Here is a 21,637-nt window from a genome sequence, read left to right as displayed (position 1 = left end):
CAATATACAAATACCGTACTGGTGACCTCACAATAGGGATAAAACTTTTTTGCAGAAGGGTGTTTAACAAGACTCGTGGCCACTCATTGAAAATTAGAAGAAAAGAGGTTTAACCTTAAACTACGTAGAGGGTTCTTTACTGTAAAGGATGTGAAACTCCCTTCCACAGGCGGTGGTCTCAGAGGGGGGGCATTGATAGTTTCAAGAAACTATTAGATACGCTCCTGAACAACCGCAACATACAGGGATATACAATGTAATACTGACATATAATCACACACATGGGTTGGACTTGATGGACTTGTGTCTTTTTATAACCTCACCAACTATGTAACTATATGCAGAATGATGCTGTCATGGTGGTGTGTCAAGAGTGCTCCAAGCCTTTTTTCACATTAACATTGGGGAATATTAATGTTTTAGTCATATGGTACCTTATGTAGAGTTTGGCCTGTCTGTCATGCCTAATGTTGAAGCTGCATACAGTCTGTATGAAGAAGGGTGATACTGGTGTAGTGTAATTTTCTGTCTCACTGTAATCTGGACACAGTGGTCTCTGCTTCCACAGGCTCAGCAGCTAAGCACTGTAGGACAGAACATGAGGAAGCTCGAGGAGGACAACCAGAGTCTGGGGGAGAGGCTAGAATTTCTGCAGACGGAACAGGAAACCATCTTGAGTAATCTAGAGGCCGAAATCAACTTGGCTTGTCAGCTGCTGTCCAGAAATTCCATAGATAGATTCAAGGTAATTCCCCATTCTGATCTCCACTGCCTACCAGCCTCCTACAGAACTTGTGCTGTCCTGTATTACTGTCCTTCTTCATCCCCCTGTCCTAAACCCATACCTTGCATCTTAGGGCCCTTTCACACTAGCGGACCGCTCAGTTTTTCATTCAGAACTGATTAGACCCTGCCAACGTCCGATCATGTCCGCTAAAAACAGACGGATGGGGATCAGTTCCACATTTGTCTCGCAGATCCGATGGCAGTTAGGTCTAAATGGTCAGGCAGACCTTTTACATCTGACCGCCCATATAGGAGAACGGGCTGTGTTTGTGTCCGCTCTGCATAGGCCGAGCAGACAAGGAGCAGGCAGACTCCAATGGAGCCCGCCCCTAGAGGAAGGGGCCTTAGTATTGCGCCTTACCACTTGTCCACATTCCGCCTGTATTATTACCCTGTTGTAGCACCTGCTCTCAGTCCTCCTCTGCTAACCCCAGTCCTGTTACCTTTCTGATTTGCCCAGCCATTTACCCTCAGTCCCTCCTGGATTACTGCCCTACCCCAGCAACTGCTCTCAGACCTCCTGTATTAGGTTAGGACAGAAGGCTCAAGGAGGGCCAGGGCACTGAGTCCTCCTATTTTACTGCTGTGCCCAGCCAACTAAGCTTGGTCCTCATGTATTACTGCCCTGCCCTAGCATCTTCTCTCAGGCCTCCTGTATTACTGCCCTGCCCCATTACCTGCCTTCACCTCTTTTGTGAACCCCAGTCCTTGTATTTTACAACTGTTTATGGCCAATAACTCCCAGCCTCCTATACGGATGATCACTGACCTCCAGTGTCTAGCTGGAGCCTAATTCCCACTTCTGACCATCACTGGCTCCCCATAGTAACATTCTTTTGATTGTGTTTTTTTCACCAACCCACTGCTCACACCTCACCCTTTTGTGCTCACATCCTCATTAACTCTCGGAAGGCCATTAACCTTCTTCAGCCTTTCATAATCTCCTTCCCCTCAAGCCCCAGTAACCTCTTTTCTTCTATTCCGTTCTGTTAGGGTCAGTCAAAAGAAAATGTGTAATGTGAGTAATAACCACTCAGAATGAATAGTATTGTGCCGATTTACGGTATTCTGAAACCATTTTCTGTCATCTGATAAAGGCTGAGTCTGCAGAAAATCACCTGAGGAATGATCCCCACTACTGGCTGGCAGAGACCAAGGTAAGACTACTGTGACTGCTTGGCACTTTTCTTCCTCTATAGTATAAGAACATATAGAAGGGCTGAGACTTTTGGCAGTGGGAGGCCTACTCAGCTGCTCTGGAATGCTTTCTCCCTTGTTATAAAGTCTCTCTGGGCCCCGGCATGTGATGGGGAGATGTCCCTGCTCTAAGATGTGAGCGCCTGGAGTGAGCAGCTGTGTGCAGGAGAGGCCACACAGACAGCAGCAGCTGGAGGAGCTCGCACAAATATACTGCACACTCCTCTCTTTTGTCAGCCTGTATTAACCTTTACTGTCTCTTTCCCTTTATCCACTCCTTTTGTACCCACTGCCAGCTACTCTTCCCGCTGTCTGCGCCTCCTGTACTCTGCCAGCTAATCTTCACTCTGCTGGCTCCTCCTGTTCCCTCTACCAGCTACTCTTCTCTTTACTCTCTCCTCTTATACCCTCTGCCAGCTACTCATCTCTCTGTCCGTTCCTTTTGTACCCTCCGTCAGCTACTCTTCTTTTTATCCGCTTCTCTTCTACCCTCTGCCAGCTACTCTTCCCTGTATACGTTTCTCCTGTACCCTCTGCCGGCTACTCATCCCTCTGTCCGCTCCTCTTGTACCCTCTGCCAGCTATTCATTACTCTGTCCACTCCTCTTATACCATCCGTCAGCTACTCTTCTTTTTATCCACTCCTCTTATACTCTCTATCAGCTATTCTTCCCTCTATTCGCTCCTCCTGTACCCTCCATAAGTTACTTTTCTCTCTATCTAAACTTCCTCTTGTACCCTCTGCCAGCTGCCCTATCCATATTTATTCCTCTCATACCCTATAACTGCTCCTTTTTTACCCAGTGCCAGTTAATCCTCACTCTAGTGGCTACTTCTGTCCCCCCTGCCAACTATTCTTCCTTCTTCCTGCTCCTCTTATACTCTGTCACCTACTCTTCCCTCCTCTTGTACCCTCTGCCAGCTACTCTCCCTAGATTTGCTTCTCTTGTACCCTCTGCTATGATTATACCCCCTGCCAGTTGCACTTTCTTCCAACTGCTCTTTCTGTACCCTCTGCCAGCTACTCTCCCTATATTGGCTCCTCTTGTACCCTCTGCTACTGTTATATCCCCTGCTAGTTACACTTTTCTCCACCTGCTCCCTTTGTACCCTCTGCCAGCTACCCTTCACTCAGTTGTCTCTTCCTGTACCCTCGGCTAGCTACTCTTACTTCCTTTTGTACCCTCTGACAGGTACCCTTCCATCTGTCTGATTTACCCTCTGCCAGCTTTTCTTCCCTTCTCTTGTACCCCCTGACAGCTGCTCCTTCAGCTCCTCTTGCACTGCTAACTATACTTCCCTCCACCTGCTCCTATTGTACCCTCTACAAGCAACTGTTGCCTCATTACCAGTACCTGCCCCCCCCCCCACCACCAAAGTAGAAGCATTACTACTCTTCCCGCTCTAATGGCCCATATCTCTTTTCTTCCCTCCATTCCAGCACTGTAGCCTCTGTAAGACCTTTTGGCATTCAACACTTCATGCAAGTGTTGAATACCTGTATCCCCCGTTGAGCGCTGTGATTCCTTCTTAAAAACCGTACATCATTATAGGACTCCGCAGTGGGGTTAAGGGATAGAACCATAGTGACACAGGCACCCAACAATACCGGGAGTGGTAAATGCCAAAAAGTTGGGTTGGGGGGAGAGGAGACAATTAGAGCAACAGCACTGGAACAAAGAGGAGGTAAGTGACACAGGTTTCCCGAGAGGCAAGTATAATACCACTTCTGTTGCAGGGAGCTTCAGATAGGATTTTATTAGGGACTGACGGGGTTTCTTAAAGCTGCATTGCATTTACATTGCACATTTATATCCGATCAAGTGAAATATACTGCGAGTTTGGGCTGATTTTTATTGTTTTACATGCTGAAGCTTAAAGAGGAACTTTACCCATAACAACTTGATAAAAAATAATGTTCTTTAGCTAGGAACATACATTCCACATTAATAATTCTGCTACGGAAATTAGTGTGTGATGTAACTTGCCTCCAGTATTGCTTCCATTTCTTCTTGCTGGAGGCTGCCATTTTTCTGAAGCCCACAGCCCCTGAGCAGCAAGAAATCTTTAGGCTATCAGCAGATGGGGCTCTAGAGGCTCTGATTTTTGGCATAATGGACAAGCAGCTGAGCATGTGCAGAGCAGGGTGAGACAGTGTATTACTGGATTATGAACCGGCTAAAGATAAGTATAGGTATATTTTTTAATGTTTTACATAGCTATACCTGCAAAAAAGGCCAGCCTGAAGTCATCTAGCAGAAACTAATTTTCTGACTAAAGTTCCACTTTAAGGAAAAATCTGGTTGATGTGGGCAGCACAGACAGCTCCCCTGTCGGACATCATGTTTCCTTGGCGGGGACTCAAAAAGCAATGCAATCCTGAAACAGGTTCCAACCCTTCCATTCTGTTTTAAAAATAAGAGCTATTCCATTTTCTTTTTAAGAATACACATGGTTTTTAAATAAGTTCATAAATACTTTTTATATTTGTTGGGAGTTCCACTTTAAGCTTGGCAGCCTTTACTGACCAGTTAGCACAGCCTAAGTCATAAGCAGCCAGGAGCACAGATGTGCATGGTTTCCCAGAGTTAGGTCCAAGGACACCTGCCGGCTGTAGTGGTGGAAGAGTGCCACCTTCCAGGCTCCTGGATTGCAGCACACTTGTCCCTGGCAGTGAAAGTCTACTTTTTTTTTTCTCCATAATTCTTTTACAATTGATGGGAAATCCAGGCAGATGTGTGCAGAGGAGCAAGTGCTGTAGCCAGTAATGTGCTGCCTATAACTGGAGTCGTATATCAGGTACTGGGAGATGGACGAAGCCAGACAAGCCTGAGCTGAACCCAAAGAGCACTTTCTGTATTGAAAGCTCAGTTGTTCCTAGAATTTCTATCTGCCATTAGGATGGAGCCTGACAGATTGATTTATCTGCCCATCGGGGCTCAGGCAGTTAAATTTATGTACCTGGCACTTCTTACCTGTTGCAGCCGTTATGGCGGAGTCTGGCTGTTGCTGCCAGATTGCTAAATTACTTTTAATTGTGGAGAAATAAAGCAAGGTGAGTGAGTCTGCAATAAGAGCAGAAGCAGAAAGCCTTACGATCCATTTATGTGTGGGCTGATTGTACCCAAGTTAATTGATCATTTAACTTTGGTAGAACCAGCATGTTGGATTTTTGCACATACGGTTACTGTCAGCGGTTATAACCACTAGCAGTATCCATTGTATTCTGCTGGTCACAGATGCTTCCCACGCCCCCTGCTGGTGGAATACAATAGAGCAGCGGAAGGTATTTCCCCCATTAACACCAACTGTGTTGATTGGGGAATCAAGCGATTTTTTTTTTTTTTTCTTCCACCGTAGTAATCTGCCATCTAGGTCCCTCACCAGCACTGTTTCTGTGTTTGAGGGAACGCTAACCCAGCAATGCAGATGTGCTGACACTAGCCCATCCCTAACCGATTCTCCTTCTTGGATCTTAAAAGCACCCCACTGCTTGACAGCGAACAGGAAGTGTCCACATTACACAGACAATGATGTGGACATAAAAAAAAAGGACCTTGTCTTTTGTAAATAGAATAGTAGAGAGGACTGGGGACTGCTGCAGCTGTGAGTTAAAAAGTGCCTACCACAAAGCCTAGGATTGCCTACTCCTTCAGACTGACACTCTCCATCAAGCATAGCTCTTCCCAAGAGGCAGCTCACTGCTTGAGAAAAGACAGGGGGCACATCCATATAAATGCAAACTGTTCAATGAAGAAAAGCAATAAGATCATATAAAATGCACTCACTGCATGAATGGTGCTCTTCTTTCCGCTGACGTGCCTTTATCCCTTTCATGCAGTGAGTGCATTTAATACGATCTTATTACTTTTCTTCATTAAATAGCTTGTATCTAGATGGGCGCGCCGCCTTTGTATCTTTTCTCATTCTACACATAGGTTACTCAGGACCTATATATTAGGGTGGGCAATGGTGCAGCTCCCCATTTGATCCTTGCTCCTCCCACAGCCCCCCCCCCCGTTCAGATCTTATAACCCATGGGTTACTGACAGCGCATCAGTACGTTTTTAACCTTTGCCCACCTCTTGCATCAGGGCTGAGGACTCTTGAAAGGAGTACCAAGGCAGGATGCTGTAAACCATTTACAGCAGCCCGTTGGCTCCTCCCACCAGCCATGATATGTTGGTGTTACATAGGGCATTACAGAGACACCATGATTATGGGACTGGGTCTAAAAATGTCATTCGCATGTTGACAAGGGGGATAAACCAGGGAAGGCAAAAACGAACCAAAATAACATCAGCTAACCTCATCATCATCTAAACCTGCATATGTTAATAGAAGTGTATCACTCGTTCTACGTTTCCCATCAGACCAAGCTGCAGTGGCTGTGTGAGGAGGTGAGGGAGCGAGAGGAGAAGGAACGCAAGGTTCGCAAGATTCAGTACCAGCAATGTCAGGAGCAGCTGAAGGATCTAAAGCTAAACCATGACTCGGAGAAAGAGCTTCTTAGTCAGCAAATTGCCAAATTGGAACAGCAGCTGGAGGAAGCTCACCGTGACAGGAAAGGTGGGTGCTGGTGGTTTTTCCTCCGTGACCAATACAATTCTATCATCTAATTATCCCAGTATAGTCTGATCCAAAGTTGGTTTTGTTACAGAACCCCTAACTGCTTGTTAAAGCTTTTGAAGTGCATTGCGACTAAAATCTTAGCTGTCCCTGACATTCTCACAATGCCTCATAAAAAAGGAGCTGCGTCTTCCGAGGTTCGCTACACACGTGCATATTTCTGGGATATTGCACTATATGACCTGGTCCCCTGACTCTCTTTTAATCTCCTAACCCTAGTCCCTTTGCTCTCTAATGCTGGCCATACATGGGGCTGAATGAGAAAAATCTATTAATTCCTCCATCCATGCTAAAGTATGTCGATGGATGAATAACTCCTTCCAGCGATTTGTATTCTGATAGCTGGAACCAGTGGCTGTTAGAACACCTGAACAGTGACTGCATCTAATTGATTCAGACACTGTCTGACAATTTAATGCCTGGCTTCTTTGATTTTTGGGTCAAAGAATGTAGCGGGAGGGTGATGACAAGGCCACCCGTGGCTTGAATTCGCTCTGTGTATAGCCAGCTCAATCCTAACTCATCCAGGACAGGCCAGTACTCAAGCCTGATCCTCTTCATAGCATTGCAATGTAATAATTGTTTTCCTATAAATCCAGTGAGGTTTGGTAAACAGTCAGATGGTGCATGCTTGGCATCTTAAGGCTAAGTCCACCCTTTACAGAAAAATAATACATGGCACATTTTTTTCTTCTACAGATATACATATTTTCTATTGTTTTGAACAGGAGACTGCAAAGCTCTGCTCTTGTGATCAATGGATCATGAGTGCAATGCACAGACTCCTGCCGTTTCTTCCAGATCTACATCCGTACAGAGGACTTTCAGTTAGGGGGGGGGGGGGGGGGGGGGGGGGAGTATGAATGGACTACAAGTAAGGTGAGAACTACAGGTCTGTCTACTGTGGTGGCAGATGGGAACTTGTAGTTCATTAATTCACAAAACTCTGTCAATAAAGACTGTACAGACAGAGCCTTGCACATCTGCGTCGATTTTGATTTGGAGTTGGTCCCATTTGCACCATGTTACATGTTACCCTAAAGCTGGCTGGAGATGGATTGAAATTTAGACGGTTCAGCATGGACCGGTCAAATTTTGATCTAACTATGGCAATTCCCATTCACCAGAAGTCAATCTAATAACTATAAGAAGAAAAATAAAGCTTCTCTAAGTGCAATACCATAAGTTTTATTAATGCAAAAAGATTATTAAGACTTGCAGGAGCCACATGAATATAGGGCTCATCATAAGTATGCTGCACTGTGTGAATTGCATCTGCCCATTGCTAGCACGCTTCTTGGGGTCCACACTGTCCTGCAGCAATGTGGAAAAGGTGGCTTCTGGTCTCTGGAACCAGCGTGGAACAAAGCGGCAGCATGATGACGTCACACGGCAGTGGACAATAACTCATTTTGGAGCATGCGCTTCTTTGTCAAACTGATAGAGATTGCATCCTCTATTGATGATAATCAACTTCTGTTGAATGGGAAAACCTTTGTCGAACAGCGGCTGCAGCCACTGATCAGTGTATTCTGACAGCAGAGGAGTCTCTGCCTTTTTAAGATGATCTCCATACTCAATTTAAAGTGTTTGTAATTGATCACAGTGAAAAACAACCCATTCACTTTAAAATAGAAATGAAAGGCAAAACATTTGTATCGATTAAAAAAACCCATTATGAATAACTTTTTTTCCCCTTTAATTGATCACATTATCTCTGTCCTCAGCTGCATGGGAGCTGGGGGAAGAGAAACGGCAGCACTCTGATCTCCCAGTAAATGGCTGAGGGGGGGGGGGGGTCAGGTCAAGTCTGATCACTGGAGGAGAGCAGGCTGAATTCCCAGCATAGCTAGAGACCTGACCATGCTAAGATCTCATATTTAGTGCTTTTTTACACTGGTGCGCAGTCATGTTGGAACAGGAAGGGACCATCCCCAAACTGTTTCCGCAAAGTTGGGAACATGAAATTGTCCAAAATGTCTTGGTATGCTGACACCTTAAAAGTTTCCTTCACTGGAAATAGGGGGCCAAGCCCAACATCCGGAAAAACAAAGCCACACCATAATTCCCCCCTCCACCAAATGATTTGGACCAGTGCACAAAGCAAGGTCCAAAAAAAGACGTGGATGGCCTGCACAGAGTCCTGACCTCAACCCGATGGAACACCTTTGGGATGAATTAGAGTGGAGCCAGGCCTTCTCATCCAACATCAGTGCCTGACCTCACAAATGCGCTGCTGGAAGAACGATCAAACTTTCCCATAGACACACTACTAAACCTTGTGGACGGCCTTCCCAGAAGAGGTGAAGCTGTTATAGCTGCAAAGAGTGGGCCAACTCAATATTGAACCCTACGGACTAAGACTGGGATGCCATTAAAGTTCATGTAAAGGCAGGCGTCCCAATACTTTAGGTAACATAGTGTAGTTGTATACAGTGCACACAGGCGCTGCAACTGTTAGTGAAGTAAATAGTTCATTTGCACCAGCTTGGTCCAAAGGAACTATTTAAAGTGACATGAAACACAGAGAAGATCTTTAAATGCTGAAGAAGTGCTCTGGAATTGAGTAATAATAAAGAAATAAATATGAATTATGTTCTTAGCTCTTGAAAACTGCCCAGTAACTGCTGGGTAACCATTACCTTTTGGGAGCAGATGGAGTGAGTGTATACAGATGAACAGCTGGCAGCCACGGACTGCTTAACGGTTGCTAGCATGGTTTCTCATACCTGTGATTGCGTCCACAGTGCTAATTCTAGTCTGCCTTCAGTTTGTAGCTATTTGGATGGCAGTTGCCTGCGGCTTTGCTCACTTACTTTGATCGATGTACAGCTACCTTAAGAGACTGTGATCTTTATAAAGTGCATAGTATCCCGGAGCAAACTGAAGAATGTGTGCGTTCTGGCAATAAAATGGGAATAAAATGTGCAACAACACCTCCACTTGCAAGAAACTGCGATTTCAAATGCCATATATAACTCTAACCAATACAGAAGACAAGAATCTCTGTGTACCTGCTGTTTTTTGTTGCTGAATAGAGTATTTACTGAATTGGTACATTTTGTATAACTGGCTCCATGGCTCCATGCTAGGAGGACACAGTGCTATGGCAGCTGTCCATTGTGGATAGCACTAATCTCAAACTATCGGATTTCTATGTATCATTTTTATCTGTGTTAAAGGCTAGGTTCGCATCTATGAACTTTGTCGTGGGTTTGCACATCCCCAAAAATGCATTACAATCCATTTAACCGTATTTCCTCTGGGTCCTATTACACCCAGCAGTGTTAATTTTTTCAATGAAAATATTTGTCATAATTTTCCTCCGCTGCATGCTTTCAGTGACGAAAACTAAACGAAAATAAAATTTGAACTAAAGTGGTGTTCCGGCCGAAATTATACTTTTTAAGTAAAAATACCCCTATAATACACAAGCCTAATGTATTCTAGTAAAGTTAGTCTGTAAACTAAGGTCTGCTTTGTTAGTTTATAGCAGTAGTTTGTTATTTTATAAACTTACAGCAGGCCGTGGCCATCTTAAGTGTGGGCATCTGAAGCCAGACTGTATTTCTTCCTGGATCTCAACCTTGCAGATCCTGCACATACTCAGTGCAGCACAAGCAGTGTAATAGGTTTCAGGTCAGGTTTCCATATCAACGGCAGTGTCAGAGGAAGTTGCCGCCCCTTCCCAGAAGGCATTGCAAACAGGAAATGATGCGATGGGCCGCGGCCAGGGAGGAGGAAGTGAAAAATGAATACAGCAAATATACAGTAGGTGCTGAGAAAATTTTTTTAAAAATATCCAATTCGTTTACAGTGCGCAGTTTAGTGAGGGATGCTGAAGAGTTGTAAAAGTGGGTGGAACTCCACTTTAAGTCCAATTGCTGAAAATCCATTCTGATTTTCATCAATGAATGAAGATGGAAAAAATAAAATGTGAGGGAGGGACGTTGACCCACCTGAACTTCCGCTTTCTAAAGAACTCCGCCTGTCTGTTAAAGCCCCAGCCCGCTGAAAAAGCTGTATTGTCAGACTGGCTGCCTGGGAATTCTGGAACAATGCACTGAAAATCACCAGAAGAGGAACTCCTCTGTCAAATTCGTGTCTGGATGTGATGTGAGTGTTTGTTTTCCCTCCCAGCAAAGGTAGCAGTACTTAGCAATGTGTAATAGAACAGCCTCCCCAGACCAGTTCTCTGCCCTGTGCACTTCCTCACTCCCATTTACTTCCCCATTCCCACAACATCTTATTAGATTTTTATTCCAGGAGTATATAACAAGTTTGGAAACTCTAGAGAAGTGCTTAACTCCTTGATGTTGAGGTAGCACATATATGCGGCCCCACTGCAGTGGGCTTTTTGCGCATCTCCCTTTGTGTTTGGAGCGCACACACAGCATGCTTCCAGCACAGAGGCCAGGATCTCACCAAGACCGGGACCCAGAACTCCCGATTTCGGGTCACCTGATCGATGTGGTAGCCTCTGATTGGCTACCACAGTGATCAGTCACTGTGAAGCCCTCTGCTGTGTTTCTCTCTCTCTCTCTCTGCAGAGTAAAAAAGTGTGTAAAAAATGTAATAAAAAATAAAGACGTAATACCTAGCTCAAAGTTTGATCTAGGTCAGTGCCAGAGTTAGTGTTTGGGTCAAAGGTCAAGCTCAGTGTCAGTATATTTGTGTCGGTGTGTTTGAGGCTTCATGTACACTGCTGCTGGTAAACGGAAGTTTAGGACCAGTTGGGTGTTTTTTTCAGTTGACCTTGAGCTCTCCTCTGTTATCTTATCAGTACATGTACACAGGGTCATTTATAGTCATTTCTAGGCAGTTAAGTTTAGAAGCATTTTTTGGAAAGCAAAAAAATGCATTCAGGATGGATGTTCAGAGGCATTTGAAACGCCAAATGTCTGTAACAGCTTGTAAACGCGGTAACTCACATTTAGCCATGTTTTCTTTACAGGCATTTTTAACCACTTGCCGACCGCCTAACGTAGATATACGTCGGCAGAATGGCACGGGCAGGCAGAATCACGTATATATACGTGATCTGCCTCCCGCGGGCGGGGGGTCCGATCGGACCCCCCCCCGGTGCCATCGGCGGTCGGCATCTGACTGGGAGCGTCGGGAGGCGAGGGGGAGACCATCCGATCGTGGCCCCCCCCTCGCGATCGCTCCCAGCCAATAGGAATCCTCCCCTGCCTGTGTGTAGTTTCACACAGGCAGAGGATGTGATGTCATCTCTCCTCGGCTCGGCAGTTTCCGTCCAGCGCCGAGGAGAGAAGACATGTAAGTGCACACAACACACACACACACACAGTAGAACATGCCAGGCATACCTTACACCCCCGATCGCCCCCCGATCCCCCCCCAATCACCCCCCCCCCCCCTGTCACAAACTGACATTAGCAGTATTTTTTTTTTTTTTTTTCTGATTACTGCATAGTGTCAGTTTGTGACAGTTACAGTGTTAGGGCAGGTAGTATTACCCCCCTTTAGGTCTAGGATACCCCCCTAACCCCCCCAATAAAGTTTTAACCCCTTGATCACCCCCTGTCACCAGTGTCACTAAGCGATCATTTTTCTGATCGCTGTATTAGTGTCGCTGGTGACGCTAGTTAGGAACGTAAATATTTAGGTTCGCCGTCAGCGTTTTATAGCGACAGGGACCCCCATATACTACCTAATAAATGTTTTAACCCCTTGATTGCCCCCTAGTTAACCCTTTCACCACTGATCACCGTATAACTGTTACGGTGACGCTGGTTAGTTTGTTTATTTTTTATAGTGTCAGGGCACCCGCCGTTTATTACCGAATAAAGGTTTAGCCCCCCGGTCGCCCGGCGGTGATATGCGTCGCCCCAGGCAGCGTCAGATTAGCGCCAGTACCGCTAACACCCACGCACGCAGCATACGCCTCCCTTAGTGGTATAGTATCTGTACGGATCAATATCTGATCCAATCAGATCTATACTAGCGTCCCCAGCAGTTTAGGGTTCCCGAAAACGCAGTGTTAGCGGGATCAGCCCAGATACCCGCTAGCACCTGCGTTTTGCCCCTCTGCCCGGCCCACCCAAGTGCAGTATCGATCGATCACTGTCACTTACAAAACACTAAACGCATAACTGCAGCGTTCGCATAGTCAGGCCTGATCCCTGCGATCGCTAACAGTTTTTTTGGTAGCGTTTTGGTGAACTGGCAAGCACCAGCCCCAGGCAGCGTCAGATTAGCGCCAGTACCGCTAACACCCACGCACGCAGCATACGCCTCCCTTAGTGGTATAGTATCTGATCGGATCAATATCTGATCTGATCAGATCTATACTAGCGTCCCCAGCAGTTTAGGGTTCCCACAAACGCAGTGTTAGCGGGATCAGCCCAGATACCTGCTAGCACCTGCGTTTTGCCCCTCCACCCGGCCCAGCCCAGCCCACCCAAGTGCAGTATCGATCGATCACTGACACTTACAAAACACTAAACGCATAACTGCAGCGTTCGCAGAGTCAGGCCTGATCCTTGCGATCGCTAACAGTTTTTTTGGTAGCGTTTTGGTGAACTGGCAAGCCCCAGCGGCCTAGTACACCCCGGTTGTAGTCAAACCAGCACTGCAGTAACACTTGGTGACGTGGCGAGTCCCATAAGTGCAGTTCAAGCTGGTGAGGTGACAAGCACAAGTAGTGTCCCGCTGCCACCAAGAAGACAAACACAGGCCCGTCGTGTCCATAGTGCCCTTCCTGCTGCATTCGCCAATCCTAATTGGGAACCCACCACTTCTGCAGCGCCCGTACTTCCCCCATTCACATCCCCAACCAAATGCAGTCGGCTGCATGAGAGGCATTTTCTTTATGTCCTCCCGAGTACCCCTACCCAACGAACCCCCCCAAAAAAGATGTCGTGTCTGCAGCAAGCGCAGATATAGGCGTGACACCCGCTATTATTGTCCCTCCTGTCCTGACAATCCTGGTCTTTGCATTGGTGAATGTTTTGAACACTACCATTCACTAGTTGAGTATTAGCGTAGGGTACAGCATTGCACAGACTAGACACACTTTCACAGGGTCTCCCAAGATGCCATCGCATTTTGAGAGACCCGAACCTGGAACCGGTTACAGTTATAAAAGTTAGTTACAAAAAAAAGTGTAAAAAAAAAAAAAAAACACATACAAAAATATAAAATAAAAAAAAAAATAGTTGTCGTTTTATTGTTCTTTCTCTCTCTCTATTGTTCTGTTCTTTTTTACTGTATTCTATTCTGCAATGTTTTATTGTTGTTATGTTTTATCATGTTTGCTTTTCAGGTATGCAATTTTTTATACCTTACCGTTTACTGTGCTTTATTGTTAACCATTTTTTTGTCTTCAGGTACGCCATTCACGACTTTGAGTGGTTATACCAGAATGATGCCTGCAGGTTTAGGTATCATCTTGGTATCATTCTTTTCAGCCAGCGGTCGGCTTTCATGTAAAAGCAATCCTAGCGGCTAATTAGCCTCTAGACTGCTTTTACAAGCAGTGGGAGGGAATGCCCCTCCCCCCCCAACGTCTTCCGTGTTTTTCTCTGGCTCTCCTGTCTCAACAGGGAACCTGAAAATGCAGCCGGTGATTCAGCCAGCTGACCATAGAGCTGATCAGAGACCAGAGTGGCTCCAAACATCTCTATGGCCTAAGAAACCGGAAGCTACGAGCATTTTATGACTTAGATTTCGCCGGATGTAAACAGCGCCATTGGGAAATTGGGAAAGCATTTTATCACACCGATCTTGGTGTGGTCAGATGCTTTGAGGGCAGAGGAGAAATCTAGGGTCTAATAGACCCCAATTTTTGCAAAAAAGAGTACCTGTCACTACCTATTGCTATGATAGGGGATATTTACATTCCCTGAGATAACAATAAAAATGATTAAAAAAAAAAAAATGAAAGGAACAGTTTAAAAATAAGATAAAAAAATAATAATAATAAAGGAAAAAAAAAAAAAAAAAAAAAAAGCACCCCTGTCCCCCCTGCTCTCGCGCTAAGGCGAACGCAAGCGTCGGTCTGGCGTCAAATGTAAACAGCAATTGCACCATGCATGTGAGGTATCGCCGCGAAGGTCAGATCGAGGGCAGTATTTTTAGCAGTAGACCTCCTCTGTAAATCTAAAGTGGTAACCTGTAAAGGCTTTTAAAGGCTTTTAAAAATGTATTTAGTTTGTCGCCACTGCACGTTTGTGCGCAATTTTAAAGCATGTCATGTTTGGTATCCATGTACTCGGCCTAAGATCATCTTTTTTATTCCATCAAACATTTGGGCAATATAGTGTGTTTTAGTGCATTAAAATGTAAAAAAGTGTGTTTTTTCCCCAAAAAATGCGTTTGAAAAATCGCTGCGCAAATACTGTGTGAAAAAAAAAAATGAAACACCCACCATTTTAATCTGTAGGGCATTTGCTTTAAAAAAAATATATAATGTTTGGGGGTTCAAAGTAATTTTCTTGCAAAAAAAAATTATTTTTTTATGTAAACAATAAGTGTCAGAAAGGGCTTTGTCTTCAAGTGGTTAGAAGAGTGGGTGATGTGTGACATAAGCTTCTAGATGTTGTGCATAAAATGCCAGGACAGTTCAAAACCCCCCCAAATGACCCCATTTTGGAAAGTAGACACCCCAAGCTATTTGCTGAGAGTCATGTTGAGTCCATGGAATAATTTATATTGTGACACAAGTTGCGGGAAAGAGACAATTTTTTATTTTTTTAATTTTTTTTTGCGCAAAGTTGTCACTAAATGATATATTGCTCAAACATGCCATGGGAATATGTGAAATTACACCCCAAAATACATTCTGCTGCTTCTCCTGAGTACGGGGATACCACATGTGTGAGACTTTTTGGGAGCCTAGCCGCGTACGGGACCCCGAAAACCAATCACTGCCTTCAGGCTTTCTAAGGCCGTAAATTTTTGATTTCACTCTTCACTGCCTATCACAGTTTCGGAGGCCATGGAATGCCCAGGTGGCAAAAAAAACCCCCAAATGACCCCATTTTGGAAAGTAGACACCCCAAGCTATTTGATGAGAGGTATAGTGAGTATTTTGCAGACCTCACTTTTTGTCACAAAGTTTTGAAAATTGAAAAAAGAAAAAAAAAAAATGTTTTTTCTCGTCTTTCTTTATTTTCAAAAACAAATGAGAGCTGCAAAATACTCACCATGCCTCTCAGCAAATAGCTTGGGGTGTCTACTTTCCAAAATGGGGTCATTTGGGGGGGGTTTGTGCCACCTGGGCATTCCATGGCCTCCGAAACTGTGATAGGCAGTGAGGAGTAAAATTAAAAATGTACGCCCTTAGAAATCCTGAAGGCAGTGATTGGTTTTCGGGGCCCCGTACGCGGCTAGGCTCCCAAAAAGTCCCACACATGTGGTATCCCCGTACTCAGGAGAAGCAGCTAAATGTATTTTGGGGTGCAATTCCACATATGCCCATGGCCTGTGTGAGCAATATATCATTTAGTGACAACTTTGTGCAAAAAAAAAAAAAAAAAAAAAAAATTTGTCACTTTCCCGCAACTTGTGTCAAAATATAAAATATTCCATGGACTCAACATGCCTCAAAGCAAATAGCTTGGGGTGTCTACTTTCCAAAATGGGGTCATTTGGGGGGGTTTTATGTCATCTGGGCATTTTATGGCCTTCAAAACTGTGATAGGTAGTGAGGAGTAAAATCAAAAATGTACGCCCTTAGAAATCCTGAAGGCAGTGATTGGTTTTCGGGGCCCCGTACGCGGCTAGGCTCCCAAAAAGTCCCACACATGTGGTATCCCCATACTCAGGAGAAGCAGCTAAATGTATTTTGGGGTGCAATTCCACATATGCCCATGGCCTGTGTGAGCAATATATCATTTAGTGACAACTTTTTGTAATTTTTTTTTTTTTTTTGTCATTGTTCAATCACTTGGGACAAAAAAAATGAATATTCAATGGGCTCAACATGCCTCTCAGCAAATTCCTTGGGGTGTCTACTTTCCAAAATGGGGTCATTTGTGGGGGTTTTGTACTGCCCTGCCATTTTAGCACCTCAAGAAACGACATAGGCAGTCATAAATTAAAGGCTGTGTAAATTCCAGAAAATGTACCCTAGTTTGTAGACGCTATAACTTTTGCGCAAACCAATAAATATACACTTATTGACATTTTTTTTACCAAAGACATGTGGCCGAATACATTTTGGCCTAAATGTATGACTAAAATTGAGTTTATTGGATTTTTTTTAGAACAAAAAGTAGAAAATATCATTTTTTTTCAAAATTTTCGGTCTTTTTCCGTGTATAGCGCAAAAAATAAAAACGGCAGAGGTGATCAAATACTATCAAAAGAAAGCTCTATTTGTGGGAAGAAAAGGACGCAAATTTCGTTTGGGTACAGCATTGCATGACCGCGCAATTAGCAGTTAAAGCGACGCAGTGCCGAATTGTAAAAAGTGCTCTGGTCAGGAAGGGGGTAAATCCTTCCGGGGCTGAAGTGGTTAAAGGAGATACATTTTTGAACTATTTGAAAAAAAAAAAAATTTTTTTTTTAAAAACGCTCCTAAACGTAAACATGGCATGTAAACGTGGCAAAATGTCGTTTACTATCTGTCAAGTTAAATCGCTCAGGGGAGGTTGTAAAATGTCCCGTGTACATTAATAGGTAGGACAAAAAAGAAAAAATGCACACTACTGTTTCTGGACTGTACTATAACTACAAACAACTACTAACATACACATATGTATCAGGTGCAGAAGAATTTATTTTGGGTTGTTCTTCGGGGATAGGTTATGGTAGTAACAAGAAATATATAGAACTACATTTTAAAAACAATATTTTTTTACTTTTTGGGAGGAGTTTTCCTTTTGATAATGGAAAAAAAAAAAAAAGGTAGGAGATATCCATTACCATTTACCACCAAATGAAGGCCCTATTTGTCCTGAAAAACGTGTATAAGGCACCTGGATGCGTGATGCGAGTTGTGATATGTACGGTTTTATTAACACATGTCAAATTGAAAAAATTGTGCTTGGGCATTAAGATTTGTTTTACCCTTAGGCGTGAAGGGGTTAAATAATGCATTACAATTTAAACCCATTACATTTTAGTCGACTAAAATATGACTAAAACAAATTCAGATGTATAAATACAACTAAAAATAAAATGGCATTTCAGTCAAAATACTATGACTAGAATTAAATCGAACTTTATTGTCAGAATTAACACCATGTCTATGCAAGTTTCCTGCAGTGTCTTTTTTGGAAAAGTGTAGGGACTTTTTTTTTTTTTTTTTGCACCCAGTACAAGTTTTCCATAGGCTTCAATGGAATTGCATCAAAAACTCATGCACATGAATTCTTTCTGCGTTTTTCTTGCACAACAAAAAAGTGCAAAACTGGCTACATGCTACAAGGATACAGAGCTATGGCAGTTGTTTGTTTCTTTTTTTTTTTTTTAATTGGAATTGACTAAACTCTGCCCCCCCCCATTATTTTTGAATAACTGGAAAGCACCTGAATCCACAGAATTCTCTGATAGCGCATCTATTCCTGCATTCCACAGATTATATTGCTGTTATAACTGCATAATGATGAGACCGTAATTTCATCTTATCCTGGTGCCTAATCACCCATAGTACAGGGACTGGGCTAGATAAATAGCTAACTCGTGCCTGAAATACCTGCAGTAAGAGGCTTTGGGTGTCCTCTTTTATTTCTAACAGGTTGGGTTGGGTTGGGATTGTGACTTTTGCAGCCCTCATTTTCTACTTTCATTTTGTGAGTGGAAAATGATGGCTGGCAAGCGTAGGCTGCCTCAGAACAGGGGGGGGGGCACTGCTGGCATGCAGGGTTGAATGGGAGCCGCATTGATATGGGCACAGGTAGGCTGCATTGATATGGGCACTGGTAGGCCGCATTGATATGGGCATAGGTGAGGCTGCATTGTTGGGCACTGATAAAATTGTTGTTAATATTTATTTTTGTAAATTAATTCTGCATAAAACATTTAAGTGTCATTTGAATGAATGAATGACTTGTATAACATTACCTATGCAAACTGAATCGCCTCAGAGCACTTTTTGTCGCCGGTGTCCATCTGCGGTATAGCGTGGTCCTTTGCCCCATGGGGTCCCGACGTGCTTACAAACACATACACATGTAACATACGCATATTTGGCCAATTGTTTCGACAGGATCTAATTTACTTACCAGCATGTCTTTGGAGTGTGGGAGGAAACCAGAGTACCCAGAGGAAACCCACGCAGGCACAGGGAGAACATGCAAACTCCAGGCAGATGGTGTCCTGGTTGGGATTTGAACCAGCGACCCTATTGCTGCTAGGTGAAAGTGCTAACCACTACACCACTGTTCTGCCCTGAAATTCATGAGATAATTTATTAGGGCGTGTTTAGGGGTGGAATTAGGGGCGGGATTAGGCGCAGGGTAGGGGTTGGGTGGGGCAACCGGTGGCGAGTAACCCTTGAGGCCTGGCTAGTAGCTCAGGACTTTAAATTTTGAGCCCTGACTTTATATATTAGTTGTGTTCACCTTTCCAAAAAAATGAAAAGATGAATAAACACTGTACATCGGGGTCTTAACCTTTTGAATAGCGAGGGCCACTTAAGTGATTTGGTTTCCAGTCACAAGCCACGTTGTAATGAAAATAATTTCTAACTTTCTGTTCAAAAGGGCATAATGAACATTTTCCTCCTGCAGCTGCTGAATGCCGACTGGAGGAAAAGGAGGTGAAGCTGCCGGCTTTCAGTGGTTGGAGAAGGAAAATGGAGAGGATTGGTTCCTGTATATGCTGCCTCTCCTGTCCAAGTGTAAAATATAATGTGACAGAGAAGCCGCACCGGCCCCCTGGAGCATGGGGTGGGGTCGCCATTGTAACCTCTGACTCAACACCAGTGGTTGGGGGGGTGTGTGGTAAAACACATCTCAACTATGGGGTTTTACTGCCTCCCCCCCCCCCCCCAAACTCCACATGTTAACGAGCTATTACTGTTCTGAGCCCCCTATAAAGCTGCTTTCACACTGATGTGTTGCAGTTTACCCAGGTGTGGTGCACTTTCAGAAAGATATATTAGAAGTCCATGGCAAAGCACAGCTAACCCACAGGAAAACCACAGGTGCACTGAGCTGCACCTGTGGATCAGTGTGAAAGCAGCCCAATATTTGTTAACTCTTTTATAAAAGTGCTAATATGCCCATTACAAAAGTGCAGTGTATGTTGTTTAATATGCTGCTCTTTTCCTCTTCCAGCTTCTGCTGGCATTGCTCTCCAGGCTGTTAGAAAGGACCCGAGCGACGTGCACTTGCTACCTCCTGGGACAGGAATTGCAGAGGAGGCTCGATGCACTCTGATGTTCTGGGATGGCAGGTGGCAAGTCCAGATCGTGATCAACAGGATGCTGACCCCGTGCCATCGCTTCCCTGGCTTGAGGGCCACATGAGAGGGCTCTTAGGGCCACATGTAGCCCGTGGGCCACAGGTTGAGCACCCCTGCCATACACCCTTCTCGTCCCCCAGTCCCCATTGTACTTGCCTCCAGGGATGGTGAGCTGTCAGTGCTCATGCAACCGATGCAGCAATCTGAGGAGTTGGGATCCTCACTGTTCTCCTTCTTTTCTGTGCAGCGCATCTGGGACAGACCAGAGCAACTCCATGTGATGGCATTGACCAATCAGAAATGTTGCACAGAGAAGAGGGAGAAGAGATCCCTGGACCACTGGATTAGCTGCATGCGCACTGACAGCTCAGCATCCCCGGAAGCATGTGCTGTGGGGATTGGGGGGTGGAGAAGGCGAATGGAGTTCACTTTTTTACTTTTTCTGCAAGGGTGAACTAACACTTTAAAGCTGACCTCAGGGGAGACATTTTTTTTAATCACTTTTGGATAGGTAATTTCTTATCTCCCAAGAAATCTTTCTGTGTTTTTCAATAAAATTAACCAGCCACTGTAAAATTCCACAATGAATCCTACTGAATGTGGGCACATCATCCCCTATTTCTGTTTTAGGAGAACAATTGCCATTATGCCCCTTCTTCCCCATGGTGCCCTCTTTAGTTTTCTTTTATGAGCGATGACATACATTGCCACTTATTGCAGGAGGGCCCTGGCTGCACAATTTTCCAGTCTGTCCTGCCTATCAGTGACGGCAGAAGCTGATGGACAGCCAGGTTTGTCAAGCACTCTATGCCTCCCTAATATACTGGTATATTGCAGGTTATGCAAATTCAAAGGATCAGCAGTACAAAAATCATAATGTACAGTTTTTACTCTAACACTTCTGTGATACCTGCATACCAGTGAGCAGGCCTTGGGTATAGGCTTCAGCTTGTATAAGAACTGTGTGTACAGCAAGATTTTACAAAGAATTTGCAATGCCCTAAGCCAGGTTCAAAGAGCTTTGCCGAAACATATAAAGAAAACTCAATTTCTACTTTGGGGATTTTAAACACAGATCTTAATGGATCTGTCACTTTAAACAAGCTTGTAGCAGGCTTTAGTAAACCAGCACTGTTTCAGGCTTGTTGGAAACTAGCTGACTTCTGCTAGAAGCTTGCTTAACCTCATGCCGACTGCTCACACTAAGTATACTGCTGGCGGCAGTGGCAGGCACGGCAACGTACATGTATGTTACCAGCTTGCTTCCGGTTTTGGGGCGTGCATGTGCATGCCCCCTGCCGACCCATGCTGTGATTAGACGCAACACGAGTTTGCCAGCATATTTCAGCCAGTACTTTCGGCTAATACCTTCTGATGGGCTGTGTCCAATCACACACACCGGTCTGTGTTTACAAACACATGGGATCTCTGTGTGCAGTGAACAGCAATCTGACCGTTTCTTCTCCTTGAAAAGCAAGGAGAAAAAACTGTCAGTTTAGTAAGTAAAAGCCGCACTCATTACACTTGTTAGGCACACAGTTAATCCCTTGATTGCCCTAGATTAGTGTTTTTAAACCTTTTTTTTAAGTCGAGTCACCCTTTAAAATCCTGCACAATCTTGAGGCAACTCATTCTATAATGTAAAAAC

General features: G+C 44.3%; 1 protein-coding gene across 7 annotated transcripts in view; it reads left to right on the top strand.

The window, feature by feature from the left end:
* CEP128 (centrosomal protein 128) overlaps positions 1 to 21,637 on the top strand; it is a 361,449-nt gene that overhangs the window by 177,872 nt on the left and 161,940 nt on the right. For all 7 annotated transcript variants that reach the window (XM_073610796.1, XM_073610792.1, XM_073610795.1 and 4 more), the window contains 3 exons: positions 569 to 745; positions 1,884 to 1,943; positions 6,357 to 6,552. In XM_073610796.1, the coding sequence (XP_073466897.1) occupies positions 569 to 745; positions 1,884 to 1,943; positions 6,357 to 6,552 (433 nt within the window). The remainder of the gene's footprint in view (positions 1 to 568; positions 746 to 1,883; positions 1,944 to 6,356; positions 6,553 to 21,637) is intronic.

The sequence above is a fragment of the Aquarana catesbeiana genome, linkage group LG13 (genome assembly GCF_042186555.1).
Source record: "Aquarana catesbeiana isolate 2022-GZ linkage group LG13, ASM4218655v1, whole genome shotgun sequence".
Classification (NCBI taxonomy): Eukaryota; Metazoa; Chordata; class Amphibia; order Anura; family Ranidae; genus Aquarana; species Aquarana catesbeiana.
Note: the sequence above shows the minus strand (reverse complement) of the source record. Positions and strands in the feature narration are given on the sequence as shown.